General features: G+C 43.6%; 1 protein-coding gene across 15 annotated transcripts in view; it reads right to left on the bottom strand.

Moving 5' to 3' along the window:
- Window positions 1–1,675: 1,675 nt before the first annotated feature.
- The window catches only part of LOC126295113 (speckle-type POZ protein-like), a 623,042-nt gene continuing 600,362 nt past the window's right edge, over window positions 1,676–24,355 (bottom strand). For 12 of the 15 annotated variants that reach the window (XM_049987377.1, XM_049987372.1, XM_049987376.1 and 9 more), the window contains one exon: window positions 21,454–22,038. In XM_049987377.1, the coding sequence (XP_049843334.1) occupies window positions 21,558–22,038 (481 nt within the window). In that variant the 3' untranslated portion in view covers window positions 21,454–21,557. The other 3 variants (XM_049987382.1, XM_049987373.1, XM_049987385.1) reach the window with 2 other exon arrangements.

Here is a 24,355-nt window from a genome sequence, read left to right on the forward strand (position 1 = left end):
AAAATAGCACAATTTGAACCAGATGTCCGGCGAATTCGAAGTTTTTGTCTGGAGTCAGCAATTTAAGTTTTGGTAGGCATACCTGGCATATTTAGGTTTCTTGATTATAATAAGTGGTACTCATATGTTAATATACATCCAATGTATATTAATAAATAGTAACACGCTTATTTTAACTTAAATGATATTTATTGGTTTAGAAAGTAAGCTGTTTGCCACTCTTATTCTTTTGTTACAATGTGTTTGAAATACATTGCAATCTATTTTGCTACATAATTATATAAAAAAAGATTGAATCTGTTGAAGTAATATATTCGCTGATTACTGAAGTCATTTTATCCAGTGTAATATGATACTCCATTGGGGGGGGGGGGTGCTATAGCCCCTATAGCCCCCCTCCTCTGGCCACCGTGCCTCTGTGCATTGGAAATATTACCAATGTTTGCTATCTAACAGTATCAGAATTTTGTTATAAGAGGTTTAAATGTGTTAAATAATTACCCTTGACCATCTTTTTTTGAGTATATTATGCGCAGTCCAAAAATACACATCTATTTCCAATGTGGCCCTATAATCTGAAAAGATGGGAACCTCTGTTCTAGAAGCTTCGAGAAAAAACAGCTTGTCATGTATTATTCTTCGCAGACACTATTTGCATCAGGCTCATTTTGCTGCCCATTAAGTTAACACATGTAAATCTCTTTGCAATGTGTGTCTTAGATAGGCAATGAAAAGAGCTCTACATTTTGTGTTCAAATTTTCATATGTAAATGTGAAACTATGTGTGATATTTTATGTGAAATTATAAATAAAGTACGTTTTCTGAGAATAATTATTAATTCCATGCCACATCATTTAACATCTTGGATCTCAAACATGATATCAACACCTCTGAACACTGACGGGTCTTCAAAAGTGGAACTTTTTACACTTGTTTTATATCATCTTTCTTGCACTTGAATATGCATTGCTTGCTAAACAATGAATGTTATTATTCTATATCAGTGCAAACTATAAACACAAATTTCTTATTGCTGAAGCAAGAGAGGGTCATTATAGTATGCAAACGTAACATTTTTCCATGCAGGCATTGACCATCTCGTCTCAGTGGAATAAATGTATTAACAGTTATAGCGATTACTTTTAAAATAATAAAGACTTTTATAAATGTGTGGTCTCTGCTCTCTCAGAAATGTCCAAAAGAACAGGCACCATGCATTCATGCAATTGATTTGCTTCGATTGGCAATGAGTGCACAACATTCAGTGCTGATGCACATTCACGTTCGACCTCCAGCAGGAATCTAAAATTAGCGAGCATTGAGGACATTGAGGGAGACTGCAGATAGGTGGTGCTAGGTGGTAATGTGGGTTAGCCTGGGAGCATGTCGAGATAGTCTATGCATTTGCGATAAATACTGTGTCCAGGCAATGTATTGGTGAAGGAAACTTCCTAGTAAGCTGTAAATCCTGCGTTCAAGAATCAGTTAGGCATACATATTTACTCATCGCCACTGTTTCCTCACACAGTCTCGTTGCAGGTGATACAATTACTTCCTTCCCTTCCCTTACCTTATTCCCCTCCACCAGAAATTTACATAATAAACAGTTTAATTGTTTTTTCCCATTTGTCTCGTTTTCTTTTGACTGCCGCTTATATATATAGATGAGAGGTCTTAGGATATATTTTTTCTCTTGTATTCTACAATCTTTTAATATGTATACATGCATGTCGTTAATCTCTCAGAATTCCGTTGTACAGATGGTACTGTTTGACTTTAAACTTCACTTTAGAATGTCTAACAGTTGGTCTCTGTTGTTCTCTATGGCGAGTTTTAGAGGCGTGTCTCTGGTTTCATTTACGGCATTCCTGTCTGCCCCCATATCAAGCAGTGCAGTCACTACCTCTGTGTGGCCATACATCGCCGTGAAGTGCAGGGGCGTCCACCTGAATGCTGCTCTCGCATTGACGTCAGCCCCTGATGCTGCCAGTGCTGAGACCACCTCCACGTTGTTTTTCATTGCAGCCCGATGCAGGGGCGTGTCCCCCCACCAGGTACTGACTTCGACTTCCGCTCCACTATTCAGGAGACACCGCACTGCCTGCACGTCTCCTCTCTTGACTGCATAGTGCAGGGCAGTCCACCCGTACCAGTCCCACGACCCCGTGTCTGCACCCACGGCCAGGAGAGCTCGCAGATCCTCCAGTGCCCCATCTTTAGCTGCTTGGAGAAGTCTTCTTCTCTTCTCCTTTGCTGACAAGTTCCTGCATAAAACAGTGACATTCCTTCAGCTCATTGCAAACATATATATCTATGTATTTAATGTCATTTAAGACAGACTGATCCAATGCTGCTTCTCACAGCACATGGTCCTGTGAACACCTAATGGCCCACTCATGGGTAGGTGTAGCTAGTTCAGACCACCTACGAGGCAAACCTATCAGACGTGGTCTTTGGCCACCTGTTCGCTTGACCAAGGCAATACAATCACACAAGCTCCTCGACGACATGCACATTGGCTCTTTACCGATACCTGCCAACATGTACACACAGGTGCACGGCTGCTGCTGGCCAGACACTCCAGCTTGAAGAGCCTCATTTGTCCAGTGCACAGACACGATTTGAATAGTTTTATTTTAACACTGTAGCTCGATGCCCTTCCTCTTACCTTAATCATCAGTTAACCCGATGGATGAAAGTCATGTACACCGTATACCTACGGATTATGTAAACGTTCTTCAGTGTGTTATCCAACTTGAATGTTTATGTATCATATTTTCTGAGATGTAGACATGGGTCCCACGTAGCAATTGCCTACATTTGTGTGGAAATCCGCCTAAACTCACAAGCAGGTTGAGAAGTGTACTACACTGACAGGTGACAGGGTAGCCAAAGAGTTTGTAGTTGAATTAAAGTCTTGGACAGCATGGCTGGTAACAAAACTCAAAAACTGAAAATAGCATATAAAGCTAGTTATATGCTAGCAAGAGCCAAGCGGTTCTAGGTGCTTCAGTCCGGAACCAAGCGACTGCTACAGTTGCAGGTTCAAATCCTGCCTTGGTTATGGATGTGTGTGACATCCTTAGGTTAATTAGATTTAAGTAGTTCTAAGTTTAGGGGACTGACGACCTCAGATGTTGAGTCTCATAGTACTTAGAGCCATTTGAACCATTTAGGAAAAGTCTTCCAAACTAACTATCAAAGAACAGCATAAGTCTGAGGAAGCTATGTCTGATCAATCAGATAAGGGTAACAGCGCAGTTGTCATGCATGACAATGAGTATATCTCAAAGAGAACAAGATTGTTTAAGAAACTAATATTAAAAAATAGATTATGATCAAACAGAGATTTATGCGAAGGAGTTTAAAGCATTTCTTGTGAGCTACAGGAACATAATTAGCTGAGATTATCAAAACAGAATGAAAGTAATGAATCTGAATGCACCTGGTCTTCATGTGCGAATTAAGATACATATTCAAAACCACTCTGTGTGTCCTATACTGAATAGTATATTGGAATTAATGTGTAAAACGTTAATGTATGCAAAAAAAATAAATCCATCGCCATTAGGAATGATTTGATCCAGTAATTGAAAGATAAGGTGCTCCCACCACGGTATTGCTCAGTTTCACTTGAAATAAAGAGCCTATGCGCATACATTCCTGTGGATGAGATGATAATTATTATCCCAGAAAACCATTTTTTACTGAGATTAGGTCACAGGGTAGATACGACGAACTATTTCTCCTTTAATAACAACACTTATAAGCAGGAGGACAGATGATCTATGGGTACCTGTTTTGCCAGTTGCCTTGCCAACATATACGTCAATTATTTGGAACATAAATATTTTAGTGATGGATCTGATCTCAGTAAACAGATTCTGTTCTGCTGTTGGTATGTTGCTGATGTAATAATTCAATAAATGAAGTATACAGCCAACCAGTTTGTATATGTTTGCTGTGAACCTTTGACTAGATGCCAATATCATTAACGGTTTTCTTCAGCAGGAACGTCATCCTTAATGTTTTAAATATATTAAAACAACAAACGTCTAAGATACTTAATACGTTACATCATTGAAATGGAGTACATGAGATAAAAGTGATACATGGTTTCCATGATACTGAAATTGTAAACACATATCTCAAGATAAGAAGCTCAAATGAGACAGTAGGAAATATGGAATAAAAGTAAGTGCCAGAACCAAACCTGAGAATAAACCTGGCGTAATAGGGCAGACGTTTGTGGAACACCTTGTCCTGATGGTGGGACAGTAGTTTGCGGAGCAATTATATCAATACTGCTTAATCAAGTCCCATACTTGCTATGTACAGGACTCTTAGAAGCTTCACTTACAGGTGCCGGAAGAAATTCAAATTACGTAGCTCCATTAAAAAAAAGATAAAAAAGAAAAAATGCCGGTGTGTGAATTCGGGGACTATAAACGATGAAAATTACTTGCAAACGTCAGGAAGTTTACCATATTGACCGTTATCAGTAGGTGAAAATTGCTGCTCGATATACTTATTCATTGTGAATATAATTGAGGTGCCTTGTACAAACTGCTATTAAAATGATATTGAATGCACATGTGCATCAGACTGACATGTTCAGTGTTGTTGTTGTTGTTGTCTTCAGTCCTGAGACTGGTTTGATGCAGCTCTCCATGCTACTCTATCCTGTGCAAGCTTCTTCATCTCCCAGTACCTACTGCAACCTACATCCTTCTGAATCTGCTTAGTGTATTTATCTCTTGGTCCCCCTCTACAATTTTTAACCTCCACGCTGCCCTCCAATGCTAAATTTGTGATCCCGTGATGCCTCAAAACATGTCCTACTAACCGATCCCTTCTTCTAGTCAAGTTGTGCCACAAACTTCTCTTATCCCCAATCGTATTCAATACCTCCTCATTAGTTACGTGATCTATCCACCTTATCTTCAGCATTCTTCTGTAGCACTACATTTCGAAAGCTTCTATTCTCTTCTTGTCCAAACTAGTTATCGTCCATGTTTCACTTCCATACATGGCTACAGTCCAAACAAATACTTTCAGAAACGACTTTCTGATACATAAATCTATATTCGATGTTAACAAATTTCTCTTCTTCAGAAACGCTTTCCTGGCCATTGCCAGTCTACATTTTATATCCTCTCTACTTCGGCCATCATCAGTTATTTTACTTCCTAAATAGCAAAACACCTTTACTACTTTAAGTGTCTCATTTCCTAATCTAATTCCCTCAGCATCACCCGATTTAATTTTACTACATTCCATTATCCTCATTTTGCTTTTGTTGATGTTCATCTTATATCCTCCTTTCAAGACACTGTCCATTCCGTTCAACTGCTCTTCCAAGTCCTTTGCCGTCTCTGACAGAATTACAATGTCATCGGCGAACCTCAAAGTTTTTACTGCTTCTCCATGAATTTTAATACCTACTCCAATTTTTTTCTTTTGTTTCCTTTACTCCTTGCTCAATATACAGATTGAATAACATCGGGGAGAGGCTACAACCCTGTCTCACTCCTTTCCCAACCACTGCTTCCCTTTCATGCCCCTCGAATCTAATAACTGACATCTGGTTTCTGTACAAATTGTAAATAGCCTTTCGCTCCCTGTATTTTACCCCTGCCACTTTCAGAATTTGAAAGAGAGTATTCCAGTCAACATTGTCAAAAGCTTTCTCTAAGTCTACAAATGCTAGAAACATAGGTTTGCCTTTTCTTAATCTTTCTTCTAAGATAAGTCGTAAGGTCAGAATTGCCTCACGTGTTCCAACATTTCTATGGAATCCAAACTGATCCTCCCCGAGGTCCGCATCTACCAGTTTTTCCATTCGTCTGTAAAGAATTCGCGTTAGTATTTTGCAGCTGTGACTTATTAAACTGATAGTTCGATAATTTTAACATCTGTCAGCACCTGCTTTCCTTGGGATTGGAATTATTATATTCTTCTTGAAGTCTGAGGGTATTTCGCCTGTCTCATACATATTGCTCACCAGATGGTAGAGTTTTGTCATGACTGGCTCTCCCAAGGCTGTCAGTAATTCTAATGGAATGTTGTCTACTCCGAGCGCCTTGTTTCGACTCAGGTCTTTCAGTGCTCTGTCAAACTCTACACACAGTATCTTATCTCCCATTTCGTCTTCATCTACATCCTCTTCCATTTCCATAATATCGTCCTCAAGTACGTTGCCCGTGTATAAACCTTCTATATACTCCTTCCACCTTTCTGCCTTCCCTTCTTTGCTTAGAACTGGGTTGCCATCTGAGCTCTTGATATTCATACACGTGGTTCTCTTCTCTCCAAAGGTCTCTTTAATTTTCCTGTAGGCAGTGTCTATCTTACCCCTAGTGAGATAAGCTTCTACATCCTTACATTTGTCCTCTAGCCATCCCTGCTTAGCCATTTTGCACTTCCTGTCGATCCCATTTTTGAGACGTTTGTATTCCTTTTTGCTTGCTTCATTTACTGCATTTTTATATTTTCTCCTTTCATCAATTAAATTCAATATTTCTTCTGTTACCCAAGGATTTCTAGCAGCCCTAGTCTTTTTACCTACTTTATCCTCTGCTGCCTTCACTACTTCATCCCTCAGAGCTACCCATTCTTCTTCTACTGTATTTCTTTCCCCCATTCCTGTCAATTGTTCCCTTATGCTCTCCTTGAAACTCTGTACAACGTCTGGTTCTTTCAGCTTATCCAGATCCCATGTCCTTAAATTCCCACCTTTTTGCAGTTTCTTCAGTTTTAACCTACAGGTCATAACCAATAGATTGTGGTCAGAGTCCACATCTGCCCCTGGAAATGTCCTACAATTTAAAACCTGATTCCTAAATCACAGTCTTACCATTATATAATCTATCTGATACCTTTTAGTACCTCCAGGATTCTTCCATGTATACAACCTTCTTTTATGATTCTTGAACCAAGTTTTAGCTATGATTAAGTTATGCTCTGTGCAAAATTCTACCAGACGGCTTCCTCTTTCATTTCTTAGCCCCAATCCATAATCACCTACTATGTTTCCTTCTCTCCCTTTTCCCACTGACGAATTCCAGTCACCCATGACTATTGAATTTTCGTCTCCCTTCACTACCTGATTAATTTCTTTTATCTCATCATACATTTCATCAATTTCTTTATCATCTGCAGAGCTAGTTGGCATATAAAATTGTACTACTGTAGTAGGCATGGGCTTTGTGTCTATCTTGGCCACAATAATGCGTTCACTATGCTGTTTGTAGTAGCTTACCCGCACACCTATTTTCTTATTCATTATTAAACCTACTCCTGCATTACCCCTATTTGATTTTGTATTTATAACCCTGTATTCACCTGACCAAAAGTCTTGTTCCTCCTGTCACCGAACTTCACTAATTCCCTCTATATCTAAATTTAACCTATCCGTTTCCCTTCTAAAATTTTCTAACCTATCTGCCCGATTAAGTGATCTGACATTCCACACTCCGAGTCGTGGAACGCCAGTTTTCTTTCTCCTGATAACGACGTCCTCATGAGTAGTCCCCGCCTGGAGATCCGAATGGGGGACTATTTTACCTCCGGAATATTTTACCCAAGAGGTCGCTATCATCATTTAATCATACAGTAAAGCTGCATATCTTTGGGAAAAATTACGGCTGTACTTTCCCCTTGCTTTCAGCCGTCCACAGTACCAGCACAGCAAGGCCGGTTTGGTTATTGTTACAAGGCCAGATCAGTCAACCATCCAGACTGTTGCCCCTGCAACTACTGAAAAGGCTGCTGCCCCTCTTCAGGAACCACACGTTTTCTGGCCTCTCAACAGATACCCCTCCGTTGTGGTTGCACTTACGGTACGGCCATCTGTATCGCTGAGGCACGCAAGCCTCCCCACCATCGCAAGGTCCATGGTTCATTGGGGGGGGGGGGGGGTTATATTACCTTTTATCGTGGCGAATAACACTTTCTCTCGAACAAGATATCAAAACACGCTGAACAGATATGTGCAACTCTCCCCACCACTTCTCTCGCCGTCAACATCCCCTTGAATAGAAAGGCTCTGGTTGTCACCCTGCTATACAGTACTCAGCGCTCAGGCAAGCTGGCTGCAATGGGTTGAAGTGAGTGACAAACAGTGCGTGTGGAAGTTAAAAAGATGTACTTTAAATGGTTACTGTTAGATTTAGGGCTCAAATTTTCGAGCAGAATCTATTGCTAGAGGTAATGCCTTGCAAGTGCGCTTTTTTCTCTTTATAATATGCGGTGCAGTTGGTGATGATTCCTTGTGAGAGGATTTTAAAACATAGCTTTTATTTGGGCCCTCAGTTTCATTATGTTGCATTGTTTGATATATTATTCAAACTGTAGGTAAATTGATTGCTCTTTAGTTGTACTAAATGTAAACGTTAGAGGGTTTTCTTAAGTTACAAGAGGTAATGGCGTCAGTTAATTATTTTAATCCAACGCAACCTCACCTTTCTAAATGTAAAAATTGCGCTCTTAAGCCGTACACTGGTTTCTCATACTTGGTGTACTAATAATGAAGTCTGCATTGTTGTAATAAATTAAGGTTGAATGTCTTAATTATAAGGACCACCACAACCCACAGAAAAACCATACCTGTTTAATACTATGACAAGCGATCACCTCCATGTACAACACAAAACAGAGAGTAATTTAGTAAGCAAGCGCTGTGATGTGACTGGCATCGCAGTGGGAACCGCTCAGAATGGCTCTGCACCTCTGTTGCATTCCGCGAACCCATGCACAAGGCACATATCGACCAACTTTCCATCAGTAAGCCTATCCATATCGCTGTCTATCACTGTTATTTGTACAACTAACCCCACCACAGAAACATGTTGACCTGAATACAGTGTTGAGAGCAAATAGTGAGTTGGGCATCAGTGCCGTCAACAGCAAGTATCATGAGAGAGTAGAACAAACTTGTTTCCAAACAATATTCACAGCGCCATCTGTCCATATTTGCACTATTGTGAAATTATTTTCAGTCGAATACAGATGGCTACATAAATGGGGATAAAAATTCTGATGAAGTGCAAAGGATCTGTATGGTCGGTAATGAGCCACCAGAGACCATGGGTCCCTTATCAGTCTGTGCACGATAGCGCTTGGTACCAATACACCGACCAGCCAGAAAATTATAATCACCGACCTACTATCGACACAAACTCATCCAGGCGATAGCAGCACCACATGGTGACTAGTGACTGCTAGTCAAACATATGTGTAGTGCATATAGTGTCAGTCAGTGTGGTGTTCTGGTCTAGAATGGGGAAGGCATGAGATCTAACTGAGTTTGACTGAGGGCAGATTGTGGTGGCCCAGAGCCTCAGCTCGAGCATTTCAGAAACTGCACGATCTGTCGGGTGTTTGAGAACTGCTGTGGTGAGTGTCCTCAGCCTGTGGGGAAAGCGAGGTGCAACCGTGTCTAGACATCATTGCAGATGTCGGACGTCTTAGGCTGGGCAGACTGCTAAAACAAGACAGCCGGTGCACTGTGACGGAACTAATATTAAAATTCAATGCTTTGCACAGTACAAGTGTGTCTGAACACACACTGCACCAAACTCTCCTAACAGTGGGCCTCCACAGCTGACGACCCGTCCAAGTGCTGATATTAAAATCACAACATAGGCAACTATGACTGAAATGGGCACTTGGCCATCGGCACTGGACATTGGTGCAGTGGCAGAGTGTTGCATGCTGTGATGAATTACAAAACCTTCTTTATCATGCAGATGGGAGCGCGCGAATCCGTCATCTTCCAGGGTAACAACACCTAGACACCTGTACTGCCAGATGAAGACAAGCTAGCAGCACCTCCATTATGCTCTGGGGAACACTCACGTGGGCATCTGTGGTCCAGTGGAGCTCCTGCAAAGTACCATCACGGCCAAGATGTATCGTACATTGATTGCATACCACTTGCACCGCTTCGTGACGAACATGATTCTTGATGTCAGTGGTATTTTTCAACAAGATAATGCGCCATTTCACAAGTCCAGGAGAGTAATGGAGTGGTTGGACTAACACAGTGGCGAGTTCCAATTAACGTGCTGCTCCCCAGCTCGCCAGATCTGAACCCAATCACACACATCTGGAATGTGATGGAATGTGGTGTCACAGCTCATGGCCCACCTCCTCGGAATTTACGCGAATTAGTGACTCGTGTGTGCAGATGTGTTGCCAACTCCCTCCAGCGACTTACCGAGGTCTCATTGCTTCCATACCACGACACGTCGCCGCTGTTATTCGGGCCATAGGTGGATATGCCAGCTATTAGATAGTTAGTCATAATGTTCTGGTAGAACAGTGTATGTTCCAAAATGTCAAGCGCGAAAATCCGATTTTTCGAGGGATCATGTCTCATGTTCTGATAATCACAGAGATAAGGAGTTAAGTGTTAAGAATAGCCTTTCGACTACTAATATACCTATTGGAAGAAAACAGACTCACTGAAGATCTACTACAGTATAGGGTCAATTTTTAAACGTTACACGTTACATGTTACACACATGTTCCAGCAGTCCATTGAAATTGAGCCGATCGGTTTATGCATTAGGAGATGTTTAGGATCGACCTATAAGGATGGCCAACTCTAGAATCTGTATTTATGGTAGATCGTCGAAACTTTTTCTATATGTTCGTTAGACGATTTTCTCGTAGAGCCTTGAAAGTTTTTTCAGTGTCATTACATGTTACCGAGGTCCAGAGGTTGGAAGTCGTCATACATAGGCACGTGAAATATTCACGTAATATCCAGTGTTGGGCGTAAATGTAGTTTTAACTCACGTAGTGAACAAAATGGTTCAAATGGCTGTGTGCACTATGGGACTTAACTTCTGAGGTCAGCAGTCCCCCAGAACTTAGAACTACTTAAACGTAACTAATCTAAGGACATCACACACATCCATGCCAGAGGCGGGTTTCGACCCTGCGACCGTAGTGGTCTCGCGGCTCTAGACTGTAGCGCCTAGAACCGCTCGGCCACCCCGGCCTGCACGTACTGAACACATCACAAGGATTTTAGGGTCATCGAAGGGTTTTGAGGTCGCCAAACCATGTTTTAATCGCCGTTTCTTCGCTGGTAGTATGCGCTGTTTGTCTGTGATGGGTGATACGGTGAGGGGGGCGGGGGGGAGAGGGGGGGGGAAGCACCTTACGTCTATACAGGCTGTATTAACCAGGAAATTATTCTATTGTGCCATCTCGCTGCATAAATACCTTACAAAAATTATATTGTCATACAAAATTATTGAATTTGCAAATCAAAGAGTGTATTTTTTGGTATAATTTAGGTGTCACCTAAAAGTTTTGTTTAATTTTATGTAAAGCAGTGTAAAACGAAATGTAAAGTATAAGATGATTTTATTTTAACCTTGTATTAGGTATACTTATTTGTTGTTTATAAGTGTCAAAGTATGTAAATGTGTCGAAGTAATTCGTCAGAACTTTATTGACTTACAGAATTCGTATTAAATAAGCAGTACACCCTGCTGTAAGTAAAAAAACAAAGAAATCAGCTGAAAAATGTTTCTGTCGGCGCACAAAAACGGCGAATATGCTCCTCTTTAAAAGACTCTGGAAGAAAAGTGGCGAACCAGGTGCCCCAGTTCTCATTCCACCATCCTCACCAAAAATTCTGGCATACAAACACATGGAGGCTTTTTGTGATGAAAGATAGTCGCAGAGAGTCTTAATGGAAGCGAGAGGAGACAGTGCCAGTGGGAGAGAAAGAGAGAGGAGATAGTGACGGTGGGAGAAGGTATGTGAGAATGGAAGAGAAAGAGAGATAGCTGAAAACATGTAGACAGTTACAGTGGGAGCAAATAGAGAGGAGATATTGATGGTCAGTGAGAGACAGTGGCAGTAAAAGAGAAAGACAGATGAATCGAGATAGAGCAGTATTAGGAAAAGAGAGGGGACACACTGGAAATGAAACAAAGAGATAAATGACCATACATAGGCTTTATGGTGGGGGGGGGGGGGGAGGAAAGGTCTGTACCTGCCCGTTGGTCGGAGTCAAAGTGGTGGACAAGTAGACTGTGGTAAGGAAGAGCAAATAAAAGGGATTAAAGAAGATACAATGAGAGGGATGTACCGAGAAAATGCCAGTGGGAAAATAACGAGAGAGTGGAAGAGACATATGCAAACATCAAAAAAAGTTTTGCATCACCTCGGTTCCAAGAGTTTCAGAACCAGTACAGAAAATTGGAATAGAGATCAACATAAACATCATTTCCACCTTTTATTGCTCATCAAAACCACACATTTCATGTTGTACCACCATCTAGCGAGACCTTTAGAGGTGGTGGTCCAGACTGCTGTTCACACCGGCACCTCTAGTACCCAGTAGCACGCCCTCTCGCATTGACGCATGCCTGTATTCGTCGTGGCATACTGTCCACCAGTTCATCAAGGCACTGTCGGTCCAGATTGTCACACTCCTCAATGGCGATATGGCGTAGATCCCTCAGAGTGGTTGGTGGGTCATGTCGTCCATAAACAGCCCTTTCCAATCTATTCCCGGCATTTTCGATTGGTTTCATGTCTGGAGAACATGCTGGCCACTCTAGTCGAACGATGTAGTTATCCTGAAGGGAGTCATTCACAAGATGTGCACGATGGGGGTGTGAATTGTCGCCCACGAAGACGAACGCCTCGCCAATATGCTGCTGATATGGTTGCACTACAGGTCGGAGGATGGAATTCACGTGTCGTACAGCCGTTACAGCGCCTTCCGTGACCACCAGCGGCGTACGTCAGCCCCAAAAATGCCACCCCAAAACAGCAGGGAACCTCCACCTTGCTGCACTCGTTGGACGGTGTGTTTAAGGCGTTCAGCCTGACCAGGTTGCCTCTAAACACGTCGCCGACGATTGTCTGGTTGATGGCACATGTGGCACTCGTCAGTGAAGAGGACGTGACGCCAATCCCCATTGATCCATTCGGCACGTTGTTGGGCCCATCTGTAACGCGCTGCACGACGTCTTGTTTGCAAAGATGGGCTTTGCCGTGAACGTCGGGAGTGAAGCTGCGCATCACGCAGCCTCTTGCGCTCAGTTTGAGTCGTGACTCGGCGTCCTGTGGCTGCACGAAAAGCTTTATTCAACATGCTGGCGTTACTGCTCAAATAAAACAACCCTTCTCGTTTTTTGTTCGTCTTTTGAAAGTTCTGTAATTCCAATGGTGTCTAATAAGTGACTTCGGCAATACATTAAATCTCATAAAATTTATTACTCCATTTGGTTACTAGTAGGTCATGCTTGTCCAAAATATGTTCGCAATATTGTGAATTTCAAATGAAGCCATAATTAAGAAAATTTAGTTTAGCATTGTTATCTTTCAGTATTTTATATAATATGATGTATTCGCCAGTTTCAGCATAAAATAAGCAATGTTTTGTGGATAGTTACTCATAAAAATGTTAAACTTTTAAATGTTAATTTAATAAATTTACACTGTAGTCCTGTTGACTTGTTTGTTAACAAACGTATAAACAGGAGGAGCACAAGACCCGAGAATGGTCAGTTGGAGACAGTTTTGAGACGCAACCACACTGTCGCACGTCTGTGCAATAATGTAATTGTTGTAATATGTATTGTGACTATGTAGCCTCTTATGTGGAGTTAGTTTCCACTAAGAAGAAATGACGCAGCTTGTCATAAATGAGCCATTATAAAACGACTTGGTACCTGGATTATTTCATGGAATTCACGTAACTTGATCGAGTTAGCAGATGAAATGGACCGAGCAAACGACCACTTCAGCTGCAGCAGGAAGCAGATTACTCCGAGTTACAGCGCACTAAGACATGTATAAGAAATCAACTGAACTATGTAAGTATCACTGCACAACTAATTACTATTGTTTTGGAAACTGTTCTAGCAGTAAACATTTGCATTTGACTAAGAGTAATTCTTTGAGTAGTGGAGGCCAATGTGATCATAAGGAACATCCCCATGATCACACTTTCTTGATGTCTATGGAACACAAAAAAACAAAACAAAAAATAGTTCCTCCGAGCCATAATCCATAGTTAGCGGTCATCCATTGCAGTAGTAGCCTTTGGACGGCCTGAGCGAGACATGTCATCGATAGTTCCTGACTCTCTGTATCTCCTCCCTGTCAGAACAACATCGCTTGGTTCACTCCGAGACGCCTGGACACTTCTCTTGTTGAGAGCCCTTCCTGGCACAAAGTAACAATGCGGACGCGATCGAACCGCGGTATTAACCGTCTACGCACGGTTGAACTATAGACAACACGAGCCGTGTACCTTTTTCCTGGTAGAATGATTGGTTGTCGGACCCTCTCCGTCTAATAGACGCTGCTCATGAATGGTTGTGCACATCTTTGGGCGTTTTTAGTTACATCTCTGAACAGTCATAGGGACTATGATACAATATCCACAGTTAACATCTATCTTCAGGAGTTCTGGGAACAGAGGTGATGCGTAACTTTTTTTGATGTGTCTATAGGGATAGTGGCAGTGAGAATGTATGAAGAATTCACCGCAAAGAGAGACAATGTAGTCTGCATCAGAGCTACTTATTTTAACGCTGAGCGAAATTTAGTATCGTAAATCTGATGTTGACCCAGCCAAGTACGAGGATCGTTCAATTAGTAATGAATACCCCACACTACCTAAAAAACATTAATACACACAGGAAACGTCCTTGAACGGTTGTCGCAGATGGTACACCGTCAAAATGGCGTTACAAGTAGCGTACTGTTATAGAATTTCTGTGTGCAGAAAAAGAAACTGTGGTTAACATCCATAAGCGTTTGTGTGCAGTGTATGGCGACGCTGCTGTTGGGCGATGGATGAAGAATGTTACAGCCACGGGAAATGCAGAAACAGAGCTCCATGATAAGCCACGCTCGGGACGTCCTGTCACAGCCTCTGCTCCAGTCATGTTGAAGCGTGCGGATGCCATTATTCGTGCCGACCGGGGCGTCACAACTCGACAATTGGCTATAAAGTTGTCGGTCAGCATTGGAAGTGCGTCTGCAGTGATCGAGATTCTCAAATATTGAAAGAGGCGCTCACGATGGGTTCCACGAATGCTCTTAGTGGACCACAAGTTTGAAAGAAAGGTCTTTTTATTTAAATTGTTGGAGCGTTTTGAGACCGACAGAGAGTACTTTCAGTCACAGGTCGTCGTGGGGGACGAAATCTGGGAACACCACTTTGCGCCAGAAACAAAAAGGCAATGCATGGAGTGGCATCATTCTCATTCACCATAAAAGAAGAAATTCAAGACAACCCGGAAATGTCATGGTGGCAGTCTTCTGGGATTCTTTCTCGTGGATGTGATGCCAAGACGGTCAACCACCAATTCAGATGCATACGTGAAGACTCTTAATAAACTCAATGCCGGCCGCGGTGGCCATGCGGCCCAAGGCACTGTAGTCCGGAACCGCGCGACTGCTACGGTCGCAGGTTCGAATCCTGCCTCGAGCATGGATGTGTGTCATGTCCTTAGGTTAATTAGGTTTAAGTAGTTCTAAGTTCTAGGAGACTTATGACCTCAGATGTTAAGTCCCATAGTGCTCAGAGCCATTTGAACCATTTTGAATAAACTCAATAACCGTTTCCGATGTGTTTGATTGGAGAAGAATCCAGCTGGAATCTTGCTCCAACACGATAATGCATGTCCACACACAAGTCTGAGAATGAGGGAACATATCGCCAAATTGGGATGGACATCATTGCCTCATTCACCCTAGAGTCCAGACCTGACACTCTTGGACCTCCATCTCTTTGGGCCGCTTTAAGATTCTCTATGGGGAACACACTTTGAAGATGACGAGTGTGTCACTCATGCAGTGAAAACACGGCTACGCCTACAGGACAAGAGCTTTTCCCAGCAGGGAATACACGCTCTTACACATTGTTGGCGTATGGCCATAGAACGTGACGGACACAACGTAGAGAAATGTCCAGATCGTTGGCGTATGGCCGTAGAACGTGAGGAACAGTATGTAGAAAAATCGCATACCTGAGGAGCTATGACCATTCGTACATCTTCGCTAATGTGAAACACATCTACTCTGCAGAGCAAATGTTCATAGCTGTTAAGGTACGCATTTTAGAGCCCACGTTTATTGGACATTTTTTTTCTCGTTTTTGTCCACACTACCACCACTCAAAGTTACCAACCATACACTCTTCGCAACACAAGAACCGGTACGTTTTCACCTGTCAGAGGTATCAGAACGGTTTTCCTTTGTAACTCCCGACTCATTAGTTTTCGGTACAGGGATCCTTACTTCAAACTAATACATTTATCGTTCTCCATATTCCTAGAAAGTCTGTAACATCATCACAGAATCGTCCCGTGTATACGTACATTTACAGACGCCCACGCCTATAACTTTGATGCTCTGACATGGGTTCCTATTCCAAGTACGATGTACTCACTCCCCTCTACAACTCCTAGAAGTCTGTAACGGGAATTTCCGCCCACCCTGTATATTAAAGGTATATATAAACTTTGTCCGTGTGAATTTTCATTAGAGTACAGCGTAAAAGTCTGAAGTAAATTGGTCAAATACTTCTCGATATTTTTGGTAGAACACAGCCTTCTGAAATTCCTTCACCATAGAAGACGAAGTAAATATTCCAGAATTCGAATGAAGATCAGCTGGCAACATGAATAACATAAAAATAGATAACCTCAGGCTAGTGAAGCAAATTAATTCACTTAATACAAGCAAGTCTTCTTGTGCAGACTGTATACCAATTAGGTTCCTTTCAGAGTATGATGATGCAATAAATCTATACCTTCAATTATATACCACCGCTGGTTCGACGAAAGGTCCATACCAAAAGACTGGATAGATGCAGTCTATCCGGCATCTATCCGGCACTTAGGCGTGCTTAGCAGAGTAGCCATGTAGATGGAGACGTAGATGTAGATGAAACCATTACACATCCACCCTACAGGCCCAACTCTCTCTCCATGTGATTCCCATATTTTTGGAGCAATGAAAAAAGACATTCGTGTCTGTCGGCTTGTTTGGACAAAGAGGTGCATGCCTGGGTTCAGTCTTGGTTCCGTAGTTCCGTAGTGGTCTGATGGAAACTATCCCCCACCTAGTGAAATATGTGACACCACCCAAATTCTGGCCAGATTTGATCTCGTTTTCGTTTATAAGCTACATAATCCATTGCTGTGGGTGTTTAAGAACGTTTCTAACACTCTAGAGTAGGTTTTGCCGTAGATCGGTATTTGTTTATGTATTAATGTGTTCAGTTTATGCAACGATGCATTTTGAAGTTTGGTTTACAAAATTTAACAGGAAATCCTATTAAACAAGACTATATTATTTATTAATAATTTTGACAGATGGTTTCAACTGTAGCTAAACCGCCGGCCGCGGTGGCCGAGCGGTTCTAGGCGCTCCAGTCCGGAACCACGCTGCTGCTACGGTCGCAGGTTCGAATACTGCCTCGGGCATGGGTGTGTGTGATGTCCTTAGGTTAGTTAGGTTTAAGTAGTTCTAAGTCTAGGGGACTGATGGCTTCAGCAGTTGAGTCCCGTTCAAATGGCTCTGAGCACTATGGGATTTAAGATCTGAGGTCATCAGTCCCCCAGAACTTAGAACTACTTAAACCTCACTAACCTAAGGACATGACACACATCCATGCCCGAGGCAGGATTCGAACCTGCGACCGTAGCAGTCGCGCGATTCCGGACTGAAGCACCTGAACTGATGTTACAATATAAGGGGATGTTTCTAGTTTTAACATTAGCAAATGTCTTAATCCTTTATCATCAGCTATTTTCACAAAAAGATCTTCACATAAATACATGTCCTCAGGAACCATTCAGTAAACTAAATGTGATGAACACTCTAAACACGGAAGTCACATTATGCATAGCGTTGGCTCATCAAACGTTCTAGAACAGGGGAGTCTAGCCTGCAGCCTGCATGCCACATGCAACCGAAAGCAAGTGTCAGTGTGGCCCAAGAATTGAATATCTACCACAGGAGTATTGAAAAAAGTAATAATAATAAAATCATAAAATTTCGTTTATCTTGCTGGCCAGGGTAGTAGACTTACACCTTCTAGAGCACGTTGGGTGGCACGGGATACATGCGGACGTGCATTGTCCTGTTGGAACAGCAAGTTCCCTTGCCGGTCTAGGAATGGTAGAACGATGGGTTCGATGACGGTCTGGATGTACCGTGCACTATTCAGTGTCCCCTCGACGATCACCAGAGGTGTATGGCCAGTGTAGGAGATCGCTCCCCACACCATGATGCCGGGTGTTGGCCCTGTGTGCCTCGGTCGTATGCAGTCCTGATTGTAGCGCTCAACTGCACGGCGCCAAACACGCATACGACCATCATTGGCACCAAGGCAGAAGGGACTCTCATCGCTGAAGACGACACGTCTCAATTCGTCCCTCCATTCACGCCTGTCGCGACACCACTGGAGGGGGGCTGCACGATGTTGGGGCGTGAGCGGAAGACGGCCTAACGGTGTGCGGGACCGTAGCCCAGCTTCATGGAGACGGTTGCGAATGGTCCTCGCCGATACCCCAGGAGCAACAGTGTCCCTAATTTGCTGGGAAGTGGCGGTGTGGTCCCCTACAGCACTGCGCAGGATCCTATGGTCTTGGCGTGCATCCGTGCGTCGCTGTGGTCCGGTCCCAGGTCGACGGGCACGTGCACCTTCCGCCGACCACTGGCGACAACATCGATGTACTGTGGAGACCTCACGCCCCACGTGTTGAGCAATTCGGCGGTACGTCCACCCGGCCTCCCGCATGCCCACTATACGCCCTCGCTCAAAGTCCGTCAACTGCACATACGGTTCACGTCCACGCTGTCGCGGCATGCTACCAGTGTTAAAGACTGCGCTGGAGCTCCGTATGCCACGGCAAACTGGCTGACACTGACGGCGGCGGTGCACAAATGCTGCGCAGCTAGCGCCATTCGACGGCCAACACCGCGGTTCCTGGTGTGTCCGCTGTGCCGTGCATGTGATCATTGCTTGTACAGCCCTCTCGCAGTGTCCGGAGCAAGTATGGTGGGTCAGACACACCGGTGTCAATGTGTTCTTTTTTCCATTTCCAGGAGTGTATGTACAGTCCAAAAGTGCTCATCTACTTCCAATGAGGCCCAGATAAGCCAATAATTTGGAAACCCCTGTTCCATTAAGTTGACACTTGCAAATCTCTTTGCAATATGTGCAATAGTTAGGCAATGAAAAGAGCTGTACGTTTTGTGTGTTGAAATTTTCATGTGTAAATAGGAAACTATTATGGTCAATAAATCACATTTTCTGTAAATAATTATTAATTACATGCTACATCATTTAACACGGACCTCGAATATGATGTCAAGTAAATTATCAACACCTCTGAACACTGAAAGCGTCTTAAAAAGTGGAACTTTTTACAACTGCTCAACAACGAAAGTTTTTATGTTTTGTCAGTGTGTAGTATAATCACAAATTTCTGATTGTTTAAGCAAGGGGGAGATGTCATAGTAAGCCACTGCAAACATTTTTCCGTGTCGGCATTGATAATCTCGTCTAACAGTGGAATAAATGTACTACCGGTTATAGCGATTACTTACGATTTTATAAATGTGTGGTGTCTGTTCTTTCAGAAATGTCCCAAAGAACAGACACCATGCATTCATATAACTGATTTGCTTCGACAGGTGATGAGTCCACAACATTCAGTGGTGATGGAATTTACACTACTGGCCATAAAACATGCTACACCACGAAGATGACGTGCTACAGACGCGAAATTTAGCCGACAACAAGAAGATGCTGTGATATGCAAATGATTAACTTTTCAGAGCATTCACACAAGGTTGGCGCCGGTGGCGACACCTACAACATGCTGACATGAGGAAAATTTCCAACCGGTTCCTCATACACAAACAGCAGTTTGACTGATAAAGGTCGGATTGTAGCCTATAGCGATTGCGGTTTATCGTATCGCGACGTTGCTGCTCGCGTTGGTCGAGATCAAATGACTGTTAGCAGAATATGGAATCGGTGGGTTCAGGAGGGCAATACGGAAGGCCGTGCTGGATCCCAACGGCCTCGTATCACTAGCAGTCGAGATGACAGGCATCTTCTCCACATGACTGTAACGGATCGTGCAGTCACGTCTCGATCACTGAGTCAACAGATGGGGACGTTTGCCAGACAACAACCATCTGCACGAAAATGTCGTCGACGTTTGCAGCAGCACGGATTATTGGCTCGGAGACGATGGCTGCGGTTACTCTTGACGCTGCATCACAGACAGGAGCGCCTGCGACGGTGTACTCGACGACGAACCTGGGTGCACGAATGGCAAAACGTCATTTTTTCAGATGAATCCAGGTTCTGTTTACAGGATCACGATGGTCGGATCCGTGTTTGGCGACATCGCGCTGAACGCACATTGGATGCGTGTATTCATCATCGCTCTACTGGCGTATCACCTGGCGTGATGGTATGGGGTGCAACTGGTTACACGTCTCGGTCACCTCTCGTTCGCATTAACGGCACTTTGAACAATGGACGTTACATTTCAAATCTGTTGCGACCTGTGGATCTACCCTGCATTCGATCCCTGCGAAACCCTACATTTCAGCAGGATAATGTACGACCGCATGTTGCAGGTACTGTACGGCCCTTTCTGGATACAGAAAATGTTCGACTGCTGCCCTGGCCAGCACATTCTCCAGATCTTTCACCAACTGAAAACATCTGGTAAATGGTGGCCGAGCAACTGGATCGTCACAATACGCAAGTCACTACTCTTGATGAAGTGTGGTATCGTGTTGAAGCTGCATGGACAGCTGTACCTGTACACGCTCTGTTTGACTCAATGCCCAGGCGTATTAACGCAGTTATTGCGGCCAGAGGTGGTTGTTCTGGTTGCTGATTTCTCAGGATCTATGCACCCAAACGGCGTGAAAATGTAATCACATGTCAGTTCTAGTATAATATATTTGTCCAATGAATACCCGTTTATCATCTGCATTTCTTCTTGGTGTAGGAATTTTAATGGCCAGTAGTGTAAGTTCTACGTCCAGGGGGGATCTACAATTAGTGAGCCCTGGGAACATCGATGGACACAGCATATAGGTGGTGCTGGGTGTTGATGTGGGATAGCCTGGCAGCATGTCGATTTACTCCATGCATTTGTGATAAATAGTTTGCCCAGGTAGAGCGATGGTGGACGCAGCTGTGTACTAACCATGAGATCCCGGATCAAGAATCAGTTCGGCACACATTTTCCCTCTCGACTGCTGATTCAGCCCAGAGTCCCATTGCAGGTGATACCATTACTTCCTACCCTTTTCCCCCTCCACCGAAAATTTTCATAATAAACAGTTTATATATATATATATATATATATATATATATATATATATATATATATATATATATATATATATGAGAGGTCATAGGATATATTTTGTTCTCTTGTATTTTTCAGTCTTTTGTTATGTATAAATGGATATTATGAATCTCTCAGAATTTCCTGGTACAGATGGTACTGTTTGACTTTAAGCTTCATTTTAGAATGTCTATCAGTTGCTGTTTGTTGTTGACTAAGGCGGCATGTAGGGGCGTCAGTCCGTTATGAGCCCTGGCGCCCTTATTTGCGCCCACCCGCAGCAGTGCAGTCGCTGCCTCTGCGTTGCCGTGCGCTGCCGCATCGTGCAGCGGCGTCAATCCGGCCGCAGCTCTCGCATCCACGTCAGCCCCGGACGCTGCCAGTGCTGCGACTACTGCCGCGTGGTTGTTGACTGCGGCCAGATGCAGGGGCGTCGCCCTCAGCAGTGTCCTGGCATCGACCTCTGCTCCACTGTTCAGGAGGCTCCGCACTGCCTGCACGTCTCCTCTGTAGGCCGAGTAGTGCAGCGCCCTCCACCCGTACCGGTCCCGGAAGCCCGTGTCTGCACCCACGGCCAGCAGGGCTCGCAGATCCTCCAGTGCCCCATCTTTAGCCGCTTGGAGAAGCCTGCTGCTCTTCTCCTTTGCTGACAAGTTCCTGCACAAAAGACTGATATTCCTTCGCCTCCTTAAGTAATGGAACCCAGTGCGTTGTCCTCAACGGTGAGTGTTTGTCGGAGGTGACAGTATCATCTGGAGTGCTCCAGGGAAGTGCGGTAGGTCCGCTGTTGTTTTCTGTTTACATAAATGATCTTTTGGATAGGGTGGATAGCAATATGCGGCTGTTTGCTGATTATGCTGTGGTGTACGGGAAGGTGTAGTTGTTGAGTGACTGTAGGAGGATACAAGATGACTTGGACAGGATTTGTGATTGGTGTAAAGAATGGCAGCTAACTCTAAATATAGATAAATGTAAATTAAAGCAGATGAATAAGAAAAAGAATCCCGTAATATTTGAATACTGCATTAGTAGTGTAGCGCTAGACACAGTCACGTCGATTAAATATTTGGGGGTAACATTGCAGAGCGATATGAAGTGGGACAAGCATGTAATGGCAGTTGCGGGGAAGGCGGATAGTCGTCTTCGGTTCATTGGTAGGATTTTGGGAAGATGTGGTTCATCTGTAAAGGAGACCACTTATAAAACACTAATACGACCCATTCTTGACTACTGCTCGAGCGTTTGGGATCCCTATCAGGTCGGATTGAGGGAGGACATAGAAGCAATTCAGAGGCGGGCTGCTAGATTTGTTACTGGTAGGTTTCATCATGATGTGGGTGTTACGGAAATGCTTCAGGAACTCGGGTGGGAGTCTTTAGAGGAAAGGAGGCGTTCTTTTCGTGAATCGCTACTGAGGAAATTGAGAGAACCAGCATTTGAGGCTGACTGCAGTACAAATTTACTGCCGCCAACTTACATTTCGCGGAAAGACCACAAAGAAGATTAGAGAGATTAAGGCTCGTACAGACGCATATAGGCAGTCATTTTCCCCTCGTTCTGTTTGGGAGTGGAACAGGGAGAGAAGATGCTAGTTGTGGTACGAGGTTCCCTCCGCCACGCACCGTATGGTGGATTGCGGAGTATGTATGTAGACGTACATGTATTCCAAACACATAATATACGGGGCGGCGCATGAAATATGTTACCATTTTGTTTTTGAATATAAACTTTATTCTCAATACGATCTGAAAGCAACATATACTACAATGAAGAGCCGTCCATGGAGATTTTTTCTAACTCAGCACATGCTCAATATGTCCACCATTTCGTTTTCTAACTTGCTTCAAACGGACACTGAAGTTAGTGAATACCCTACGGCACATGTCTTCCGTAATTTCACTGCAAGCTTGAAGAATAAGTCTTCTGAGCTCCATTAAATCACGTGGACGTCTCGGGAAAATGTTTTCATTTAGGTACCCCCAAAGAAAAAAGTCACACGGATTGAAGTCTAGACTATTGGGGGGCCAATATTGTCCATCATTGAAGCGACCTGGAAACCTGAGTGAAATGATCCGCACGTGGAAATGCTCGTGTAAAAACTCCAACACAGTGTTTGCAGTATGTGGCCTTGCTCCATCTTGCATGAACCACTGCGTGTTGAAGGGCAAGGCAGTAGCAAGAAGCTATGGACTGAAGATATTGCGAAGCATGCTCAAATAACGCTCACTGTTCACAGTTTCTTCAAAGAAAAAGGGTCCATTAAGTCCGTGACTGGCAATTGCTGCCTACGCTCTAATCCTCAGAGCATAATGTTGTCGTTCATGAAGCACTTGTGGGTTTTCAGTGGCCCAAAAGCGTACATTTTGTTTGTTAACCACACCGTCTACATGAAAATGCGCCTCGTCTGAAAACCAAACGTTGTTGAGAGTTTCTTCCGTATCCTCCGCCCACTGAGCAAACAGTAGTCTCTGCTGCTTGTGTCCTTCAGTGACCTTCTGTGCACAGGTCATATTGTACGGAGCGTCTGGATATTCCGAGTTGCACTGCTGCCTTTTTACACGATTTCCCGGGACTTCTCTGTACACCAGCTCGTACCGCTTCAATATTCTCCGGCGAGCAAACAGGCTTAGGCCGAAGTCGCTTCGCTTCCAATATTGTTCCTTCCTGTACAAATTTATCGTACAACCTGTGGATGGTCTCCTTGCAAGAGGCCCATCGTGTGTGTGTTAAACTGTTGTCGAAGACGCCTCTGAGTCACAACAAGGCTTTTCGTTTCATGTAAAAGTAACACAATTTCCGATCGTTGCTCTGCCGTCAGTCTCCCACTGTCAGCCATTGCTGCTTACTAGTCATATAGCGGCAGTATCGTGAATCACACGTCTTTTCGTAACTCATTTGTTTTTCCAAGCTCTGCTGGTGCTGCTGTAGAGATCCCAGCGGGATATCTCATGTGCGTCGTGAATTGTGAGAGAAA

This window comes from Schistocerca gregaria, chromosome 11 (assembly GCF_023897955.1).
Source record: "Schistocerca gregaria isolate iqSchGreg1 chromosome 11, iqSchGreg1.2, whole genome shotgun sequence".
Lineage (NCBI taxonomy): Eukaryota > Metazoa > Arthropoda > Insecta > Orthoptera > Acrididae > Schistocerca > Schistocerca gregaria.